Source organism: Caenorhabditis elegans, chromosome IV, assembly GCF_000002985.6.
Source record: "Caenorhabditis elegans chromosome IV".
In the NCBI taxonomy this organism is placed as follows: domain Eukaryota; kingdom Metazoa; phylum Nematoda; class Chromadorea; order Rhabditida; family Rhabditidae; genus Caenorhabditis; species Caenorhabditis elegans.
Window position 1 is genome coordinate 15,956,482 of NC_003282.8, and position 17,564 is coordinate 15,974,045.

At 31.8% G+C, this 17,564-nt stretch overlaps 3 protein-coding genes and 60 non-coding genes across 64 annotated transcripts; 28 read left to right on the forward strand and 35 right to left on the reverse strand.

The window, feature by feature from the left end:
• Nucleotides 1–35: 35 nt before the first annotated feature.
• On the forward strand, nucleotides 36–56 carry 21ur-5447. The gene has a single exon (NR_064904.1).
• Nucleotides 39–59, forward strand: 21ur-11319. The gene has a single exon (NR_064905.1).
• Nucleotides 60–89: 30 nt separating this feature from the next.
• On the reverse strand, nucleotides 90–6,231 carry lgc-19 (the record flags this gene model as incomplete). 2 transcript variants are annotated; one of them, NM_070504.2, is made up of 8 exons in its annotated part: nucleotides 90–210; nucleotides 351–562; nucleotides 1,483–1,695; nucleotides 2,144–2,387; nucleotides 5,148–5,257; nucleotides 5,435–5,571; nucleotides 6,010–6,105; nucleotides 6,162–6,231. In NM_070504.2, 8 exons carry the CDS (start codon nucleotides 6,229–6,231, stop codon nucleotides 90–92), a joined length of 1,203 nt encoding a protein of 400 aa, NP_502905.2. The 2 variants fall into 2 exon arrangements, with proteins under 2 accessions (NP_502905.2, NP_001294122.1); NM_001307193.1 differs by lacking the exons at nucleotides 1,483–1,695; nucleotides 2,144–2,387; nucleotides 5,148–5,257; ... (1 more) ...; nucleotides 6,010–6,105; nucleotides 6,162–6,231 and having other exon boundaries at nucleotides 351–538.
• Nucleotides 209–229, reverse strand: 21ur-11364. The gene has a single exon (NR_064906.1).
• On the reverse strand, nucleotides 210–230 carry 21ur-6486. Its single transcript, NR_064907.1, has one exon.
• Nucleotides 565–585, reverse strand: 21ur-4310. Its single transcript, NR_064908.1, has one exon.
• 21ur-7195 lies at nucleotides 679–699 on the reverse strand. Its single transcript, NR_064909.1, has one exon.
• On the reverse strand, nucleotides 897–917 carry 21ur-7319. Its single transcript, NR_064910.1, has one exon.
• 21ur-7163 lies at nucleotides 978–998 on the reverse strand. The gene has a single exon (NR_064911.1).
• 21ur-9030 lies at nucleotides 2,437–2,457 on the reverse strand. The gene has a single exon (NR_064912.1).
• 21ur-3383 lies at nucleotides 2,438–2,458 on the reverse strand. Its single transcript, NR_064913.1, has one exon.
• Nucleotides 2,523–2,543, reverse strand: 21ur-10825. The gene has a single exon (NR_064914.1).
• On the forward strand, nucleotides 2,811–2,831 carry 21ur-3580. Its single transcript, NR_064915.1, has one exon.
• On the forward strand, nucleotides 2,814–2,834 carry 21ur-822. The gene has a single exon (NR_064916.1).
• Nucleotides 3,148–3,168, forward strand: 21ur-3375. Its single transcript, NR_064917.1, has one exon.
• Nucleotides 3,149–3,169, forward strand: 21ur-243. The gene has a single exon (NR_064918.1).
• Nucleotides 3,454–3,474, reverse strand: 21ur-9032. Its single transcript, NR_064919.1, has one exon.
• On the forward strand, nucleotides 3,621–3,641 carry 21ur-6049. Its single transcript, NR_064920.1, has one exon.
• On the forward strand, nucleotides 3,809–3,829 carry 21ur-9850. The gene has a single exon (NR_064921.1).
• Nucleotides 4,011–4,031, forward strand: 21ur-5801. The gene has a single exon (NR_064922.1).
• Nucleotides 4,243–4,263, forward strand: 21ur-10713. Its single transcript, NR_064923.1, has one exon.
• Nucleotides 4,275–4,295, reverse strand: 21ur-4063. Its single transcript, NR_064924.1, has one exon.
• On the forward strand, nucleotides 4,439–4,459 carry 21ur-11934. The gene has a single exon (NR_064925.1).
• On the forward strand, nucleotides 4,630–4,650 carry 21ur-1570. The gene has a single exon (NR_064926.1).
• On the reverse strand, nucleotides 4,879–4,899 carry 21ur-1453. Its single transcript, NR_064927.1, has one exon.
• Nucleotides 5,016–5,036, forward strand: 21ur-2985. Its single transcript, NR_064928.1, has one exon.
• On the reverse strand, nucleotides 5,329–5,349 carry 21ur-4969. The gene has a single exon (NR_064929.1).
• On the forward strand, nucleotides 5,573–5,593 carry 21ur-6771. The gene has a single exon (NR_064930.1).
• A 376-nt stretch (nucleotides 6,232–6,607) lies between the features above and the next one.
• On the forward strand, nucleotides 6,608–6,628 carry 21ur-12355. Its single transcript, NR_064931.1, has one exon.
• On the forward strand, nucleotides 6,612–6,632 carry 21ur-4377. The gene has a single exon (NR_064932.1).
• Nucleotides 6,620–7,978, forward strand: Y105C5B.17 (SCP domain-containing protein). Its single transcript, NM_070505.4, has 4 exons — nucleotides 6,620–6,682; nucleotides 7,325–7,449; nucleotides 7,500–7,738; nucleotides 7,788–7,978. The coding sequence occupies exons 1-4, from the start codon at nucleotides 6,643–6,645 to the stop codon at nucleotides 7,942–7,944; spliced, it is 561 nt and encodes a 186-aa protein (NP_502906.2). The 5' UTR covers nucleotides 6,620–6,642; the 3' UTR covers nucleotides 7,945–7,978.
• Nucleotides 7,004–7,024, forward strand: 21ur-11224. Its single transcript, NR_064933.1, has one exon.
• On the forward strand, nucleotides 7,007–7,027 carry 21ur-3802. Its single transcript, NR_064934.1, has one exon.
• A 56-nt stretch (nucleotides 7,979–8,034) lies between the features above and the next one.
• On the forward strand, nucleotides 8,035–8,055 carry 21ur-12396. The gene has a single exon (NR_064935.1).
• 21ur-10938 lies at nucleotides 8,037–8,057 on the forward strand. Its single transcript, NR_064936.1, has one exon.
• Nucleotides 8,038–8,058, forward strand: 21ur-7294. The gene has a single exon (NR_064937.1).
• A 67-nt stretch (nucleotides 8,059–8,125) lies between these two features.
• On the forward strand, nucleotides 8,126–9,200 carry Y105C5B.18 (SCP domain-containing protein). The gene is made up of 5 exons (NM_070506.10): nucleotides 8,126–8,231; nucleotides 8,280–8,410; nucleotides 8,663–8,791; nucleotides 8,839–8,954; nucleotides 9,009–9,200. Exons 1-5 carry the CDS (start codon nucleotides 8,195–8,197, stop codon nucleotides 9,163–9,165), a joined length of 570 nt encoding a protein of 189 aa, NP_502907.4. The 5' UTR covers nucleotides 8,126–8,194; the 3' UTR covers nucleotides 9,166–9,200.
• Nucleotides 9,201–9,264: 64 nt separating this feature from the next.
• Nucleotides 9,265–9,285, reverse strand: 21ur-876. Its single transcript, NR_064938.1, has one exon.
• 21ur-14018 lies at nucleotides 9,266–9,286 on the reverse strand. The gene has a single exon (NR_064939.1).
• Nucleotides 9,287–9,585: 299 nt separating this feature from the next.
• Nucleotides 9,586–9,606, reverse strand: 21ur-11309. Its single transcript, NR_064940.1, has one exon.
• Nucleotides 9,607–9,711: 105 nt separating this feature from the next.
• On the reverse strand, nucleotides 9,712–9,732 carry 21ur-8582. Its single transcript, NR_064941.1, has one exon.
• A 379-nt stretch (nucleotides 9,733–10,111) lies between these two features.
• 21ur-13769 lies at nucleotides 10,112–10,132 on the forward strand. The gene has a single exon (NR_064942.1).
• A 125-nt stretch (nucleotides 10,133–10,257) lies between these two features.
• Nucleotides 10,258–10,278, reverse strand: 21ur-117. The gene has a single exon (NR_064943.1).
• A 198-nt stretch (nucleotides 10,279–10,476) lies between these two features.
• 21ur-3975 lies at nucleotides 10,477–10,497 on the reverse strand. Its single transcript, NR_064944.1, has one exon.
• Nucleotides 10,498–10,664: 167 nt separating this feature from the next.
• On the reverse strand, nucleotides 10,665–10,685 carry 21ur-1643. Its single transcript, NR_064945.1, has one exon.
• 21ur-12921 lies at nucleotides 10,666–10,686 on the reverse strand. Its single transcript, NR_064946.1, has one exon.
• Nucleotides 10,687–10,969: 283 nt separating this feature from the next.
• On the reverse strand, nucleotides 10,970–10,990 carry 21ur-13924. The gene has a single exon (NR_064947.1).
• Nucleotides 10,991–11,305: 315 nt separating this feature from the next.
• On the reverse strand, nucleotides 11,306–11,326 carry 21ur-2030. The gene has a single exon (NR_064948.1).
• A 128-nt stretch (nucleotides 11,327–11,454) lies between these two features.
• 21ur-7291 lies at nucleotides 11,455–11,475 on the reverse strand. The gene has a single exon (NR_064949.1).
• A 327-nt stretch (nucleotides 11,476–11,802) lies between these two features.
• Nucleotides 11,803–11,823, reverse strand: 21ur-6231. The gene has a single exon (NR_064950.1).
• Nucleotides 11,824–11,972: 149 nt separating this feature from the next.
• Nucleotides 11,973–11,993, forward strand: 21ur-8640. The gene has a single exon (NR_064951.1).
• Nucleotides 11,978–11,998, forward strand: 21ur-11591. The gene has a single exon (NR_064952.1).
• Nucleotides 11,999–12,177: 179 nt separating this feature from the next.
• Nucleotides 12,178–12,198, reverse strand: 21ur-2626. The gene has a single exon (NR_064953.1).
• Nucleotides 12,199–12,683: 485 nt separating this feature from the next.
• Nucleotides 12,684–12,704, reverse strand: 21ur-1469. Its single transcript, NR_064954.1, has one exon.
• Nucleotides 12,705–13,211: 507 nt separating this feature from the next.
• 21ur-4959 lies at nucleotides 13,212–13,232 on the reverse strand. Its single transcript, NR_064955.1, has one exon.
• Nucleotides 13,233–13,648: 416 nt separating this feature from the next.
• Nucleotides 13,649–13,669, reverse strand: 21ur-7786. The gene has a single exon (NR_064956.1).
• 21ur-2100 lies at nucleotides 13,659–13,679 on the reverse strand. Its single transcript, NR_064957.1, has one exon.
• A 286-nt stretch (nucleotides 13,680–13,965) lies between these two features.
• On the reverse strand, nucleotides 13,966–13,986 carry 21ur-3435. The gene has a single exon (NR_064958.1).
• Nucleotides 13,987–14,108: 122 nt separating this feature from the next.
• 21ur-15159 lies at nucleotides 14,109–14,129 on the reverse strand. Its single transcript, NR_064959.1, has one exon.
• A 65-nt stretch (nucleotides 14,130–14,194) lies between these two features.
• 21ur-6708 lies at nucleotides 14,195–14,215 on the reverse strand. The gene has a single exon (NR_064960.1).
• Nucleotides 14,216–16,657: 2,442 nt separating this feature from the next.
• On the forward strand, nucleotides 16,658–16,678 carry 21ur-692. The gene has a single exon (NR_064961.1).
• Nucleotides 16,679–17,262: 584 nt separating this feature from the next.
• On the reverse strand, nucleotides 17,263–17,283 carry 21ur-15521. Its single transcript, NR_064962.1, has one exon.
• A 166-nt stretch (nucleotides 17,284–17,449) lies between these two features.
• 21ur-15699 lies at nucleotides 17,450–17,470 on the forward strand. Its single transcript, NR_064963.1, has one exon.
• Nucleotides 17,471–17,564: the final 94 nt, after the last annotated feature.

The following is a 17,564-nucleotide window of genomic DNA, read 5'->3' on the forward strand; positions in this document are numbered from 1 at the left end:
GTTGATTTAAGTTTCAAGTCAATTTTTTGAAACAGTGATTTTCAAAAAGTTGTTTAAAAAGAAATTCATTTCTAAGAAAGTGGAATCATCTAAGAATCATCTTCGAACCAAAATCCAACCATAACTAGAAAGTTGGCACATGTCATTAATTCCAATATAATTGCACTGGTATACTCCAATGGACGACCCAGAAATGATTCCAGTTGAGCTCTGAAATTTATTCTTGAAAATTATTTTCAAATAAATTGCTTCAACTTTATAAACATATTGAAACATACTATGTATATTTTTAAAAGGATATTAATTTTTTGAACACCTAACTGATCGAATTTCCGTTAATCCCCACCAACCTCAGTGCTGTCTTTTTTTTTCTCAACTTAGGAGAAGCCCATTTCCTCAGCTCAGTGATTGCAGTGACAATAGCAATTGCAATTAACATGATCACCAAATTTATAATGATATAAATCCCAAGTAGCGGAATATTTCCAGTTCTCGGAATTTTGTCAGCCATCACTCCGAGGATGAACGTCATTGTCATGATGTTGGTGAGCCCGACGTTTAGCTGGAATACAAGACAGCGCCACATTAGGGTAGGGACAATTGACAAAAAATTTTGAAAAATTTGTGAAACAGGAAATTTATTTTTTTGAATTTTTTAAAGTTTTTTTTTTTAATCTTGAAGATTTTGTTGGATAGTCAACATTGGTATTAATTGGGTGAAATTTATAACAATTTTGTGAAACAGTAAAAATTCCTAATTTTTAGAATTAGTTGAATCTTTTCATTACTAAAATATTCAAACTTTTTCAGTTTTTTGTAACATAATTTTGTACTTAAACAATTTAAAGTTTAGAATTTTACTGGAATTTAAAAAAAAAATTGGAATTTCAGACGTTTCTGTCTCAATAAAGTTTAAACCAAATTTGGGGCATTAGTTTAAATATTATGAAAACTTTGTGAAACAGAATTTTTTAGATTTTTTTCTCATTTGTTTCTGAACAAAAATAGCTAACAATGGGCCAAAACTGTAGCAATTTTGTGAAACAGTAAAACTTTAGAAATTTCAAATTTTTAGAATTTTTTTAGAGATTTTTAATGATTAAAAATCGCAAACTATTTCTATTATACAAATGTAACAAAGTTTAAAGTTTAAAGAATATTACTGCAATTTTTGAAAAATTTGAAATTTCAGAAATTTCGAATTTTTGTAGAGGGCTTTATTTCAATACAAATTGACAGTTTCAGGAGTTCTGATTTTTTAATTTCAAAAATTTATACGTTCAATATAAAATCCTACAAAAGTACTTTACAAGGTTTTTGAAAAAATTCTTTTAAAAAATGTTTTCACTGTCTCATGAAGTTATAGTCATTATTAATTTCGTTAAAATTATCAATTAAAATTATCACATTATCAATTTCGTTAAAATAGTCGTTATTAATTTCAACCAATAAAAAAAAAGAGAAATGGCATAAATAACTTACCCTCGACATTTTATCAGCTCCATTCAGGAAAACTCCGACAATCGACACAAAATTAATGATAAACGAGGGAAAAACTATCATATAAATGTAATATAAAGGGTTTCTTCTAATTGTAATCTCAAAAATCGCCAAATCCATAGTTCCCATATTATCATTGTACACTAATGCTTCAACACGATTCGTCAGGTTTAACAGCTTCCATTCAGAGTTTCCCTGTAATAAATCGAGTAGTGGGGGTGCTGGAGGGTAGGGAAATGTCGGCCGCATTCAATTAAATTCAAGTTAGTTTCCAGAAAGCTATTGCGAAGGGGGTCGGGGAAAATATTGTCGGCGTAGTTCCCACAGAGTAGTGAGGGGAGGAATATGTCGGCTGCAGAGCTCAAGGACGCTCAGCTTATGGCTAGGCGCCTGCCACAGCAGAGCAAAGTAGGAAAATGTCGGCTGCTGGCAGCCTATCGCTTATAACAACAGCAGTAGGATAACGTCGGCTGCTCGAAAAGTAAAGTCTAATGCGAAACCTCAAAACAAAGTAGAAAATTGTCGGTTGCACACAAATGGGGGCCTTTGACATTCTAGCACTCAGAATATGTCGGCTGCTAGCTGCTATGTATTTTACTGAGGTTCATAGTTTGCGGTGAAGTTACAACATTTTCTTTCTTACCATAGTCTTAAATATCCTCTCATCCATAATTTCTTCATAAATCTCGTTCAAAATGTCCACCTGAACCCGATAAAAGATTGGAAGACAGAAACGAATTTGACAGATTTGAGTGTCAAATGGGAATCTTGAAACGTCCATTTCACAGTTTGCTGACACTCTTACAGATACGTAATCCCATATGAAACCCGTATTTTCAATACAAATAAGACGATTGTCGTTGTCACGAAAGTCCACGATGTCGTTGCTGGAAAAATATGATAATTGTGGAATAATCATAAATTCAAATTTAATAATCTAATTGTTATTTCGAATGAATTACGTTACAGAAATTTTCAGAAAATTTCAAAATTTAGTGAAACAGTACAATTTTTTTTTGATAAATTGAATTTTTACTCCGACCGCGTGATTTCCAAATTTATTGAAATTAAAAACCATATTGATGCAGAGTAAAATTTTGCATGAAATTTTCAGTGCATTTTCGAAAATTGGAATTAATTTTTTGCAGTCTGTCAGATAACGTGCAAATGGTCTCAAAGCACAATTGGCACTTTTTAAATAATTTCTAAAAACATAAACAAAAAAAAAATTAAGTATTTCGAGTTTTTACAGTATCAATTTTCCACTGTTGTACTTAATTAAGAAATTGAGAATTTTTTTAGTTTTTTATTAATTAAGTCATAGTTATAACTGAAAACTTCTTTAAAATTTGCCAATCACCACAGTTATTCAAACAATTTCCAACAGAAAGTTGAGTTCATCGATTTAAACTCTCTTGTTTTTTTTTGTTATATCTACTTACTTGTTTAATAAATAAAAAAAGCTGGATGATGTAAATAATTCACGAGTACTTGTTTGACAAATTAAAAAAAAAAATACTAAAAAAATATTGATGCAGCAGAATTTCTAAATAACCACAGAAAAATTGATTATTTTGAGTTTTTACACTCTCAATTTTCCACTGTTTCACTTAATTGAGAAAAGTAGATTGAATGAATGCAATTTAGTTATTTGTGTGCCGTCGTTGGTTTTTTGTATCGATGTTCTGAGGAGAAAATTTTTGTTTATTATTTAAAATAAAACTTAACGACAGATTACGTTTTCCCTAAAAGTTTCTAGAATAGTTCTAGAATAGTTTCTAGAACTAGAATAATAGAACTATAATTTCTGAAATCATCGAAAATGTGCAAAAAAGCTTTTAGAGAAAGATGAACTACATTTTTTTTGTTGTTATTTTATTACAATCTTATAACAAAAACATTTATTAGATGCGTTTTGTTGGTTTTTAAAACTGTGAAAATGAACTGTGATTAGAATACGAATTTCATATATGAATAATCTGAACACATTTATAAAAATTATAACACTATCGTGAAACAGGAACATAATTTTTCGTTTACAGCAAAAAAGTTCGTACTTAAATTTTTCTTTACACTGTTTCGACTTGATGAGAAAAACACGTTTTTGCTTTCAGTTTTGATTTTCACGGCTAATCTCGTTGTTTTATTTTGGTGTTTACACAATTCTGGTTATTAATTAAAATGTTCAAATTTTCAATACAATAAAAAGTATCTAGAAAAAAAACCGAAAACGTTAAATTTTAAATTCCTAATTTCTCGTAATGTTTCACAATGTGCTTGACATTTTCAAGTTTTCAAAAGTAATTGCTGGACTCACGCTGAGTTATTCGAACATTTTTTTAACAGAGAGTTGAGTTTTGCGCTTTAAACTGGTGGGTCAAAAGACGTTTCTTAAATATGAACTTTTTTGAAAAATAAATGTTTCGGCTTTCAATGCAAGTTTTTATTCAAATTTTTCTTTATACTGTTCCAACTTTTTGAGAAAATAACTTAAATGCTTTCAGTTTTAATTTTCAAGGTACGTAACTTAAAAAAATCATATATCGTTTTTTATTTTAGTATTTACACGTGAATTATACCATTCTGGTTATAATTTAAAATGTTCAAGCTTTCAATAGAATAAGGAATTTGTTTTTTTTCAAAACGGTACAAAACTTCAAGTAAAAGTAATGAACTACAAATTCAATCTATTATTACCTGTTTTTTTTAATAATTAAAAAATGAAAATGTTACAAAATAGAATCGCACAAATTCGTGGAAGAATTAATATTTTTGTTCTGCATAAAGTCTCCAAACTAGAGCGCATTTGTGTTTAAAAATTTATCAGTTTTGTGAAACAGGAATACATATTTCGGCCTTCATTGCAAGTTCTTACTTAAATTGCATTTTTTACTGTTTCAACTTGGTGAGAAGAAAACTTTAATGTTTTTAGTTTCGATTTATTTGCCGAACAAATTTTCAAAACACAACTCAATTGTTCTGACTTTAATGTATGTGTATGTAAAGTGATCACGCATAATTGATTTTTCTGGAAATTTTTTAGTTTTCTCGCCAAATAAAGTTTCGTTTAAATTTTCCATTTGATGTTTCACAATATGCTTAAATGTGGATGTATTTCAAACTGATTGCTAAAAAATGAATGTCCAAAAATTACCGATCACCACAGTTGTTCATTTGAAAAATTTTTCAACAGATGTTAAATTTATCGCTTCAAAATTGGTCAGAAGAAGTATTTCAAGGGTTCAAACTAGCGCCCGACATTTATTTGGGTTCACCTCTCATCACAAAATGTGAGGAAAAGCTATATCAACTATTTGGAACCGGTAATTGTCGGGTGCTCTAGAAAATTTTAGAGTTATTTAGCTTTTTAATGGCTATGCAGATGACAGAGAAGCTGTAATGTTTGAAGATTAAACTGCTTCAAAATAAAAACATTATGAAACATGGCCGGTTTTTTTTTTTGAAAAAATATGTTTCAACTTCTTGATAGGAGAGATGACAATTTGATTAATTGATACTTATATAGTAGTTGAACCCCACAATGTTAGAAAAGTATACATATGTTAAATCTCATATACAGCTGCGATAAAATTGAATTATTTGAACGTTTACTAAGATTCAATGGGAATACGTGCCTGAAAACTTACACCCCAAAAACGGAAATTGTTGGACTCCATACTTTATCCTGTTTCATGTAGATCATTGTAGTATTTTGCCAAGCTGATGCATTCCATGACAATCGGGCGTCATACCAGTACTGTAAGGGTGTTAAATGTAAAATGAAAAAGTAAATATTAAAAAAGTGTATTTCGAATTTTTGTTAAAAACTACTAGTCAATCAATGCTTCACCAAGAATGTGCAAAAAATTTTTACCTTCAAATTATCGCTGAAACAGAAATTTTTTATTTTGGCTGAGATAAAAAACTTCCTCACCTCCATAATCTCCATGACAACTGAAATTTTTTCCTGCGGCTCTTGCACCTCCACCAATTTCAGATAGTACAGGAAAATCGTGTAGTTGTACCGTTTCGGCGCCTCGTTATCATATCCGATAGGCAAATCGACATCTACTGGAAGATTGATACTTTTTTATTTACATTGGTGTTGTTCCGTAGCAGCCGACGTTTAGCGGGTATTACTAAACAAAAGACTGACTGGCGAGCCCGTTAGATGTCGGGCAATGGTTCTACTAATAGTTAAGGTGTCTTAGCAACGGTCTTCAGTGCCTACGTGCCTACACTTCTCCCGGTGCACCTGCCTGTCTCTTACATGTTTATGATCTCGTCTGCCTAAATGCCTGCCTGCCTAACAACACGTTCCTTCATGCTTGCCTGCCTGTTATTACCTACTTACCGGCCGAAATACCTGTTTGCCTAAATAATCTCGTACCTGTTCACCTACCTGCCTATCCCCTTACCATGCCTACGTGCCTACGCCCGACATTTCAAGGTTCCGCAACCTTCGAGTCAGGCAGGCAGGCGCTCTTTGCCTACATGAGAAAAACTTACCCCACGTATACACCGGGGATACAGTAGGATCGTAGTCCCGAAAAATGTGTTTCGTGAGATTTCTCTGAACATCCAGGAAGTCCTTGTATTTGGGAACTGAAACTTTTTTTTTGAGATCACCTTTTTTGAGCCTGAAAGCCAAAATAGCCTACCGTATAACTCTGGATCAAAGAAAAAAGAATCGATAGGCATAAAAATAGCAGAAAATATTGCTAAAATCATACTAAAAACATGAAATGACTTTCAAAAATGTTCCCTGTGAGCAGGTCATATAACCAAATCAAACACACCTGCAAGTTTAAAACACAAAAAGTCATGAAATTCAAGCCGGCGGGGGCCTAAAGGGAGGGTGCACTAAAAATATACACGTATAAGAGTCAAAAGGGCGCGGGCTCAAAAATCGAAGAACTTTGTTGAGCTTTTCGTAGTGCATGGGGGAGTGCATAAAGTTCAAAAAATTCAAAAATTCACAAAATTGTCAAAAAAAGTATGTGGGAAATAAATTTTTGAAAAATACTTTTAAAAAATTAAAAAAGACGTGAACTTGTTTTCCGTGTTTCGCCAACACTATATAAACACCGTGGAACATGGAAAAAATTCAGTTTCGGAGATTCAAACACGAGCGTATTCAAAATGCTTCTTCGCAATTTGCTCTTTCTTTTCGTCATTTTTGGTTAGTTTTTCTCTTGATTTATTGTGCAGCCGACGTTTTACAGGTTTTTGAGCGTTTAGAAAATTTTGCAGCGATTATTTTGCAATATGTCGGTTTTTAGACAAAAGTTATTACGAGCTAGCGCAGTACTAAACACCCGAAAAATGTCGGTTGCTGAGAAATTGCAAGGTAATGTTTCTTGTCCCTCGAGATGTCGGCTGCTTTGGCATCTATTGTAACACAGCCCAGTGAAATGTCGGTCGCTTCGTTTTAATGACGGAGGTTTTCTTGTAAAGTCGGTTGCAGTATGTCGATGAGTAGGCTCAGTAACCAGTTAGTAGTTACTGGACCAAGGATAATGTCAGCCGCTTCCTTTCCAATTTTTTTGCAGTTTTGCGTTTCAGTAAATCAGAAAAATGTCGGCTGTCATATCCATGTTGACGTGAGCCAGTATAATGTCGGTCGCTATTGGCCGCATTTCGCGTGCCAATAAGCTTCGGAAGTGTCTGCTGACATATCCTCATCAACGCTAACCAGAAAATGGCGATTGTTAAGTTCATTTTTCTGTGAATTGCCGGTCACTATTCCAAAGCATCCCGGTCTAGTAAATAGCTCAACGCTGCCCAATAAAGTGTCAGCCGCAAAAATCTCAACATTTTCCAGTGAGCTTGTCTGATGCAAAGAAACTAGCTACTTCAACAAAAGAGCAAACTATCATGATCAACATCATCAACACCATCCGCCAAAAAGAAGCGATGGAACGCAAAATTTCAAATATGCACGAGCTCGTAAGTAACTTGTAATAAGTTTAATTACTGAAACAGTAAAATTTTTTCAGGTATTTGATGAAGAGCTCGCAAAGAAAGAGTTCCAGGAATGCTCATGGGACAAGGATCATTTTATCAATGTGAAGGATGCAAATAATTTCGCCGCAATTTGGAGCTACAACCATTCGGGCCCCTTCCTTCAGATGAACTTCCGGTACTTTATCAATCCGGTGCAGACGAAAATTGGGTGCAGCAACGTGCAGTGCAAAGGCAAAAATTTTAAAACTTTCGCCTGCATTATGGGACCAGAGTGAGTTAGAATAGGCAGGCAGGTATGTACCTAAAAAATATTTTTGCAGATTTAACCAATTGGATTTTGAAGTGAGAAAGGGTGAACCTGGGGAGCACTGTCCGGCTGGAAGAACTGAGATGAAAATGTGCACGTCTGAGGCTGCAACTTTTACTGGATACGCTCTGATTTTGATTGCTATTTTGAACTTTTTTTGGAACATTTGAAAGGATTTATTTGAAATGAAGTTTTTTTTTTTTTTGAAATTTTTTTCCGGTTTCAAAGTCTATTTTTAAAGGTAAAAACTTATGGGATTTTATTGGCTCAGGAAATTAGTTATTAATTATTTAAATTCCCACGTGACCTCCCCCCATCTCCGTGATAAATAATTCCACGTTTCCCACCTCACCCTAAAAACTGAACAAATATCTACAAAAAATTTAGTTTTGATTTTTGAAAAGCGACAAGTGTTCTCCGATGCTCCTTCGTGCCATTCTTCTAATTTTCATCAGCGGTAAGATTTCGCGGAAGCTTTCAAATTTTCAAGCTATCTTGTTTCCAGCACCATGGGTGTTGTCCGTTACTGTTAAGCGGAATATGACCGAGTATGAGCAGAAAATTCATATCAACCTACTCAATGGGATCCGTCAGAAGAATGCGATTGATGAGCAAGTGGCTAATATGCATGAGCTGGTGAGTAGGCCTGTGAGGTGTCGGCTGCTTTGAATGAATCCGGGATGTGTACCTGTAAGGTGTCGGCCGCAAGCTACAAAATAGGTTTTGTAAAATTATTGCGGAATAGTCAAATGTCGGCTGCTGGTAAAGCGCAGCCGACATATTCCGGGAGCCCGCCAGCGGTCGGCTGCTAACAAATGAAGAGTCAATGAAAGGGAGAGAGAAGCAGACATCCTGAAATGTGTCGGCTGCAATTCAACACCTTTTCAGGTCTACGATCCCGCTCTGGAATCCTTATCATATCCAGAATGCGAAATCTCCAACGATGATATTACCGTAAGGAACAATGATGGCGTATCCACATATTATAATGCATTCCCACCAACGGACAGATATTGGGTAACACCCGGAAAACGTCGGCTGCTTGATACTTTCAAATGGTTTAGGTGTACTATGCGCAACACATTGATCCCCTGCAAACGTCTGCCGCATGCCATCATCTCACCTGCAAATCCGGCAGTTCCAATAATAACAGTGTCAGCGGATGTATTTTTGGACCTGTGTAGGTTTTTTGTTAGGGTTTTGAGATTTTAAGCTTGAAAATTTGAATTTTCAGTCGTAAATTCAGCAGCTCGGAAGTGGTGAAAGGAGAGCCTGGTTCAAAGTGCCCAAAAGGAAGATCTTCACTGGATTTGTGTACTAATTCGGGAGGCATGCTCTATTGGGCTCCTGCCTTGATTTTGGCAGTTATGGTGCATTTTAACTTTATTTGAAAAATGTTTTTTGAAATAAAGTTTTGAATTTACCGTGAAGTGTCGGCCGCTAGCAAAACTGCAAGTTTAAGCGCAACCTATGTGTAAATAGTTTGAAAAGTTGTAAAGGTATGGCAGGAAATAGTATTTTATGCAACTATTAGGTTACATTAACAGCAAGGAACAGATGAATTTAAGGCTGAAGTTGAGAAATTTTTATGAAGCAAAATATTTTTTACTGTTTTCACATAGTTGTGTGATTTTCTTGTAACTCTTGAATTCTAGAATCTTTCTTGCCCAATTTTATTAACTGTTCAAACTGTAAAGTGATGATTAATTTTATTTAAGCCTTGTAAGCTTGTTTCCGTTTGTGAATTTTACAATTGGTAGATTATCGTTCAATTTTTCTGGCGAATGAAATAAAAAATGCTTCAAGATGCTGTCAAATAATTATCTTCAAAAGTAAAAAAAAAAAACAAAACGAGTTTTTCATAATCAGAAAATGAAACAGAAAAAAATTTCCTCGAAATTCGAGATTGTCTTTGTCAAAAATAATTTTCACATTGTTTTGAAAAAAAGGAAGACATAATGCGGAACTGAAATTGCTTTTGAATTTGAAGAAATTTTGAAACTGAAATTTTTTTTTGATGAATTAAATTCTTTAAATCTGACATTATTGGAATTTTTTTAAAAGCTTTTCTGAAAAAAAAATCCATGTGCAACAGAGGTTTCCCATTTTTTTGTAGCAATTTTTTAAATTCTAGATTACTATGTTTTGTAAGATTTTTTTATATTCACAGAAATTTTGGAACAAGTTAACCATATATTTTGAATTAAAGTAGGTTTGAAGTTTTTTGTGTGTGACTCAAAATTGAATAGCATTTTGCAACAGAATAATGAAACAGTGAAAAAAAAGCAATTTCAGTTTCCAAATTTTCTTAAAATGTAATTTTGTTAACTTTTTCAATTTTTGGTCCAACAGTTTCGGAAATTTTGTTTGTAAGTGACAAAGTTTTCGGTAGGATAAATGAAAGAAAAAAATAACAGATTATTGGGTTTCAAAAGTTCAGCTACAAAATGACAGTGGGAAACAGACTATTGTATACTTTTTCTTTTTTCTTCTCAAAGGATGCAACATGAGAATTTAATGCCTTTACACTTTAAAGAAACGCTGAAACTGAAAATTTTTGGGTTTCGCATCGCGTATAATTTAAAAAATTAGCCAAGTTTCATTTTTAACATAACAAGAGTCCGGTATATTAATTGTTGTTATAATTTTAAAGTGCGGTGCTACTGTTATTCATTATTCAGACACAATCAATTATGAAGTGGAAGAAGAGATCACAAACGCGATTAAAATCATAAAAATTAATATTTATATAATCACAACATGAAACATCAGAATATTTCAAAATATTGAATGTTTTTAATATAAATTTGTCAGATGCAAATTTCACATACCAGATCGAAAACGAAATTTGGTCGGGATTTTCTTTGTCTTAAATGATTTTCACATTGTTTTCAGCCCAACAGCACTTTCAATGTGAAATTGAACTTTCTTTTGAATTTGGAGAAATGCTGAAACTGAAACTTTTTTTTTGATAAATTCGATTTTTTTTGAATCTAGCGTTTGTAAAGTATAAGTTTCAAGTTGTGAAACAGAGAAAATATGTAAATATCGTAAAAATGACGTGCAGTATCGCTAGAAATAATTCTGCTTTTTTATATTTTTTCTTGCAAAATCAATATATTTAGAGAAACTTAAACATTTTTGCAGTTGTATTTGGTATATTAAAATCATTTTCTGTCATTTAGAGCAAAAAACCTCTCAACTATGTATTACAAAGTTTGAAGTCCAACCTAAAAGATTGAAAATAACAATGTGAAGCCGATTTTTTTTGTTGCATTTCGTATATTCTGCTAATTGTGAGTTTTTTTTTCAATTTTTCGTCCGATTGAGAGTTTTACAATATGATTTTGCACAATTCTGCAGAACCGAGGAGCTTTTAAGCTTACTAATTCGGCAATTACACAGTTTTTGAAGAATAAAAATTCAATTTCTTGTGGTTAGTCATTATTTTTTAATTTCTACCCACAGAACTTGGTAACGCTTTGGTCACTAAAATTTTATTTTTGACATGTTCGTTTCTTTTTTCATAATGCCATCTCCAGGGGTAAATTATTAAATTAACGTAGTGCTTTAAAAACATAAAAACCTAATGAAACCGTCTACCTGAAAATTTTAAAATCTTGAAAGGTTTCATAAAGATCCAATTTTTTACTTTGTTATGAAGGAAAAAAGGAAAGATAGTAAGTAATTTGAAATCAACAACAATCATTTTGAAATTATGGCAGCCTATGCACAGTTGGTGAAACAACATTTTTTTAGAAACTTTTTTTTTTCAAAATTAATTAACTTTTTTCTTCTTCTCAATAATACAAAAAAAATATCGAAACATATTTGTGAATTAATTTGTACGAAATTTTCTTAAATAATTATTCGTTTAAAATGAGAAGATAAATGGGAAGAATCCAAATTTATTTTCTCACAAGAACGCTCAAAATATATTTTTCGACTGCAAGCTGCCATATTTATTTCAAAATTTGTAATACAATAAGATTTGTTTACATTGTTTCCTTGGTTATTTTTATATTTAATCAAAAATTTTCTCAAATGCATCAAAAGAATGTGAAAATTAAAAATTTAAAACCACAACTTGAAACAGACTATCAATGAAATTATATATCGCAACTATCAACCAGTTTCCGTTTAGATTAATTTAATGTTTCACAGTCGTAATTTAAAAAAAAACAATTATATATGAAGCTTCAATGATACTTCCAGTGTTTGTGATAATAAAAACACTTTAATTTTACGTTTGTAGGAAAATGTTATTTCAGTTTTGAGATTATTCTGGGCAAATAGATTTTTTTTCAATGTTTTAACATTATAACGGTGTATCAAAATCAACAGTTTTTTATTTGTTTAGAAACTCCTATTTCAGTTGAAATAAAAAAAAGATTTTTGCATTAAAAAAGATGAACAAGCAACCAATATTAAGTGTTAAAATAATAAAATATTCATGAACAATGTAAAACATTAGATTCTTTTTAATATGTTCCTGTTTATAACATAACATGTTTTCTATGAAATTTTTCAGAAATATTTTTAATTTTTACCAAATGTGAAATGGACATTTTTCAGGCAGGCGCCAAGCCCTGAAACCGCGCCTGCTTATAATGAAATGTATGAAATGTGAAATGTATATAATGAAATGAAATGTAATGAAATGCAATATGTATCAATGTTTTAATAGTTTTCATTGAAAATGAGGGGTCAGTGAGGATCTTCAATGGTTTTTAAAGGAGTACTAAAACTGAAAAATTAAAAAAAAAGCTTTGAACAATCGCTACCCTGAACTGCAAGTTTCAAAAATTGGTATAACAGATAGCTGCCTGAAACATAAATTTTTTGAAAAAATAAATTCCCAATGAATTTTGAAGAGTTATTTTTTCCTGTTTTATTGAAGTTTTTCGTAAGCTTGTGTTTTCCACTCGTACCGTAGAAACCAGAAAAACTTTCAAGATAACAATTACGTGAAACCGATTTTTTTAAATGACAATTATACATTTTTTCCGTTAATTTATTTTTTCATTGCTTCAAGAATCAAACGTATGGCAAAGTTGATTAGAAAAAACAGAGTCTCGTTTAAATTGGAAGGCGCAAAATTTTATCATTCCCTATTAATTGATGGAAATATTTATTTTTTAATTGTTTTCACTTCTGTTCAAACTGAGAAAAAATTAAAAATCGAGATCAGAGGGTAGCAAAATTAATCTGAAAAAAACTGGAGACATATGTGTTGTCAGGTTCCACATTTGAATTGCATTGTCATATTTAAATTTAACTATATTTTTCTAAACCTATAGCACCTAAGTGAAACATGTGCTATAGATTAAAAATTCATGTTTTAAATTTATTTTCTTAACTCTTATATTTTACTTGATTGAAATAAATAGAACATCAATCAAGAGCATGTTAATCAGAAAACATTTTTGAAATAATTGCTATCATAAAGCTTGCAAAATTGGAATGTTTACATTTTGCATAGTTATGAACACTTTCCGAAACTGTAAACATATTTACTGTCAAAAAATTATTTCCACCAAGTTATTTTGTAACCACAACTGTTTTATTTCATTATTGGAATTCGCTAACAAGTATCAGTCTCAGGCAGCAGACTTCTTGCGGGCCAGATTTTAATACAATGAATCGGGCCTGCAAAATGAGTTCCGCGACACATTTTGGGTTACAAATTTTGGCAAATACTCATTGAATCCAAAATCATTGCCTGTGCTCATTGCCTACTCGTTTTTTTCATTAATCAACAAGTGTGTATTATACCCATCCTAAAAAATAAAAACTGTTAATCAAATGCAGCTTTATGTAGATTCAGACGATTGAGAGGGTTTGATGGGACGGAGGCAATCTAGTATGATTTCAAATCTTGAAATTGAGTCACAATTGAGTCACATCAAAATTTCAATTTTTATGAACTTAATGAAACTTAATGAAACAGTATAGACTAAAATATTTTGCTTTGATTTTTTTTCTCAAACTTACATATCTAAAAACATAATTTTTGAAAACTATCCAATTAAAAATTATGTGAAACTGTTTTTTTCCTCAAAGTAAAAGAAATTTCGCCAACTTCTGAAGAGGTAGCTCTAGTCCTGTTTCGTATTGAAGATTAACATGGAAATCCTATAAGTACGTTTTTAAATAACATCTGATTGTCAAAATTGTTAAAAGAAGTAAATTAAGTTAAGCACTCATACGAAACATTTCAATATGCTTAATAGCAATTACTATGCACTTAATGAAACAATATTTTTCAAATAATTTTTTGAGAAAAATTTTATTTCATGAAATTAAACTTGAGATTTACCTTGTCCGAAGTAGTTACTTTAAAATAGAGAAAATAATGAGAATTTTTAATTTCTTTAAAATTTAAATAAATACTGAAACTGGAAATTTTGAAAGTTAGATTTTTATACAATCAACGATTAATTGAGATAGAATTATAAATTTAAATTATTAGTCTCTCTCTGAAACAGATTTTTTTTGGAAGTTTTTTTTTTGAAATTTCACCAAGATTTGGAAAATCAATTGTGAAGTTTCCATTTAAAAAGTCCCCATTCTTTTAATTTTTATATATTTATGGTTTCTAGCAGCGTAAACTGATTTGATTATAATTACATGAAACAGCAGAAAATTACAATAAAGTTCATGTTCAAATTTTAATTTTTCAATGGATAATTTTTCTGCGCACAATTAATGATTGCATTCTGTTAAAAATGGTATAAACTGTTTCCCAACAAAATTTTGAAAACCCCATTTGTTTTGTATTTTTTAAATGTTATTAAAAAATTTTTTTCCCAGAAAATTTGAATTCCCGCCCAAATTTTTCTCAGAAAATTTGAATTCCCGCCAAAATTTTTCAAAGAAAATTTGAATTCCCGCCAAAATTTATTTTCTTATAAATTTTGAAGTTCCCGCCCATATTTTTAAGGGTCTCACCACGATGGGTCTCGCCAGTTCCAGGTGGTACTTAAGCTAACAAAAAGTTTCTCAGAAAATTTGAATTTCCCGCCAAAAATTTTTTCTCAGTTAATTTGAATTTCCCGCCAAAATGTTTTTCACTGAAAATTTGAAATTCCCGCCAAAATGTTTTTCACTGAAAATTTGAATTTCCCGCCAAAATTTTTTTCACTGAAAATTTGAATTTCCCGCCAAAAATTTTTTCTCAGAAAATTTGAATTTCCCGCCGAAAATTTTTTCTCAGAAAATTTGAATTTCCCGCCAAAATTTTTCTCACAGAAAATTTGAATTTCCCGCCAAAATTTTTTTCACTGAAATTTGAATTTCCCGCCAAAATGTTTTTCACTGAAAATTTGAATTTCCCGCCAAAATTTTTTCACTGAAAATTTGAATTTCCCGCCAAAATTTATTTTCTTATAAATTTTGAAGTTACGGCCCATATTTTTAAGGGTCTCACCACGATGGGTCTCGCCAGTTCCAGGTGGTACTTAAGCTAACAAAAAGTTTCTCAGAAAATTTGAATTTCCCGCCAAAAATTTTTTCTCAGTTAATTTGAATTTCCCGCCAAAATGTTTTTCACTGAAAATTTGAAATTCCCGCCAAAATGTTTTTCACTGAAAATTTGAAATTCCCGCCAAAATGTTTTTCACTGAAAATTTGAATTTCCCGCCAAAATTTTTTTCACTGAAAATTTGAATTTCCCGCCAAAAATTTTTTCTCAGAAAATTTGAATTTCCCGCCGAAAATTTTTTCTCAGAAAATTTGAATTTCCCGCCAAAATTTTTCTCACAGAAAATTTGAATTTCCCGCCAAAATTTTTTTCACTGAAATTTGAATTTCCCGCCAAAATGTTTTTCACTGAAAATTTGAATTTCCCGCCAAAATTTTTTTCACTGAAAATTTGAATTTCCCGCCAAAATTGTTTCACTGAAAATTGGAATTTCCCGCCAAAATTTTTCTCACTGAAAATTTGAATTTCCCGCCAAAATTTTTTTCACTGAAAATTTGAATTTCCCGCCAAAATTGTTTCACTGAAAATTGGAATTTCCCGCCAAAAATTTGGGTCTCACCACGATGGGTCTCGTCACGATGGGTCTCACCACGATGGGTCTCACCACGAAGGGTCTCACCACGATGGGTCTCACCACGATGGGTCTCGTCACAATGGGTCTCACCACGATGGGTCTCACCACGATGGGTCTCCCCACGATGGGTCTCACCACGATGGGTCTCACCACGACGGGTCTTTCCACGATGGGTCTTACCACGATGGGTCTCGTCACGAACATTTTTAAATTTTCTCAAATTTTCCAGAAGGTTCTAGAACATTCCAGAATTTTCTCGAGCTTTCCAGACGATTCTATATAGAACATTTCTCGAATTTTCTAATATCCCTTCAAAAGACAAAAAGTCAATTTTTCCTAAACTACAGTAATCCTACAGTACTCCTACAGTACCTCTACAGTACTACTACAGTACCCCGACCACATCCCATCACTAACCTCAAACCAATATCCCCCCCCCAAACTTCTTAAAACGCCTAGTCTCTTTACGCTGTGACGTCACAGACTACAAAGACTACATAGACTACAAACTATGGACACACAGAATAAGCGCTTTATTAATAGTAAATGATAGCCTCGATTAAGTTCTTTATTCAAACAGTATAAAAGTAGAATTTACGTAGTTGATGATATAATATTTCTCTATTACAATTATATTTAAAGGTTTTTATTGCATTCACAAACATGTACACATTATCAAAACAATAATATCTTTGATTTCTGGCCGCTACGGCACAGAAAAGTTGACAACATTTTTTTTTTCATTTGCCTTTACAATTGTAATTTTATTTAAGAAATTTATTGTTTCAGCTTTATCATATAAACTTTGATTTCAAAAATGTATTAATATGGAGTAGTATAACCAAAAAATTATAAATTACCTTTTCCTTTTCGGTTTTGACAGTTTTAAACATTTGTGATTTTTCCAGACTCTTACTCAACGTCGTTCACAATGTGAACCACATCCATCACTAAGTATTAGAATCTTTCAATGAAATAATTTTCACACAATTCCAATTCAACGCTAGAAATGTTCTGTTTTTTGATCAATTTTTGTTCAAAAAATTCGTTATTAAAGTTGTGTACCCAGAAATTGACATTTAAACTATTCATTAATTTTTTTAATCCAAATTAATTTACAAACATTTATTAATTCTCAAATTCAACTCTAATATATTTTTGGTTCTATTCCGAGTTTCAATTAGAATTAAATTAATTTAGTATTTTGTAAGTATTGTATTCTTGAAAAAATGGATTTGCAACTTTGAAACTGAAAAAAACATTTGCCACGTTTAAAAAGGGCTCGAAAAGAAAGGAAAAAAACAGTGCCGCAAGATTGCAAAATTACGCTCCGCCTGCTTTTTGCAAAATTCACGGGGTTTGTTTGTCAACCGTCGCGTCGAGACCCGGAAATGTTACATTCTACAATTGAACACTCCAAGACAATCAGCGCAATTCCAAGTCGAAACTTTAATACTTGAATTTTTGGTGCGAAAGTAATTTTGCGTAATTAAAGCAGAAAAGTTTGTTATAACAAATCGAAAAATATTTTTCAATTTTTAATTTTTGAATTAAATTGTCTGACTTTTAAATACGGTTTCAAGTTGTCGATAAATTTTGCATAGAAAATTTAATTTCCAAAAATTGGCTAAACAACTGATGTGCAAAACCTCTAGAGTTCAAAATATTTTCAGAATGTTTAAAATTGATCCGAAGCTCCGCTGAAATATGTATTATACACATAAAAATAATTT

What these genes read in the sequence shown, in the direction of transcription:
- Y105C5B.17 (NM_070505.4), top strand. Translation starts at nt 6,643, where the DNA reads ATGCTTCTTCGCAATTTGCTCTTTCTTTTCGTCATTTTTG. An exon ending in CTTTCTTTTCGTCATTTTTG is followed by an intron (nt 6,683 to 7,324) that starts GTTAGTTTTTCT and finishes AACATTTTCCAG; the next exon opens with TGAGCTTGTCTGATGCAAAG. An exon ending in TTTCAAATATGCACGAGCTC is followed by an intron (nt 7,450 to 7,499) that starts GTAAGTAACTTG and finishes AAATTTTTTCAG; the next exon opens with GTATTTGATGAAGAGCTCGC.
- Y105C5B.18 (NM_070506.10), top strand. Translation starts at nt 8,195, where the DNA reads ATGCTCCTTCGTGCCATTCTTCTAATTTTCATCAGCG. An exon ending in CACCAACGGACAGATATTGG is followed by an intron (nt 8,792 to 8,838) that starts GTAACACCCGGA and finishes CAAATGGTTTAG; the next exon opens with GTGTACTATGCGCAACACAT. An exon ending in GGATGTATTTTTGGACCTGT is followed by an intron (nt 8,955 to 9,008) that starts GTAGGTTTTTTG and finishes TTGAATTTTCAG; the next exon opens with TCGTAAATTCAGCAGCTCGG.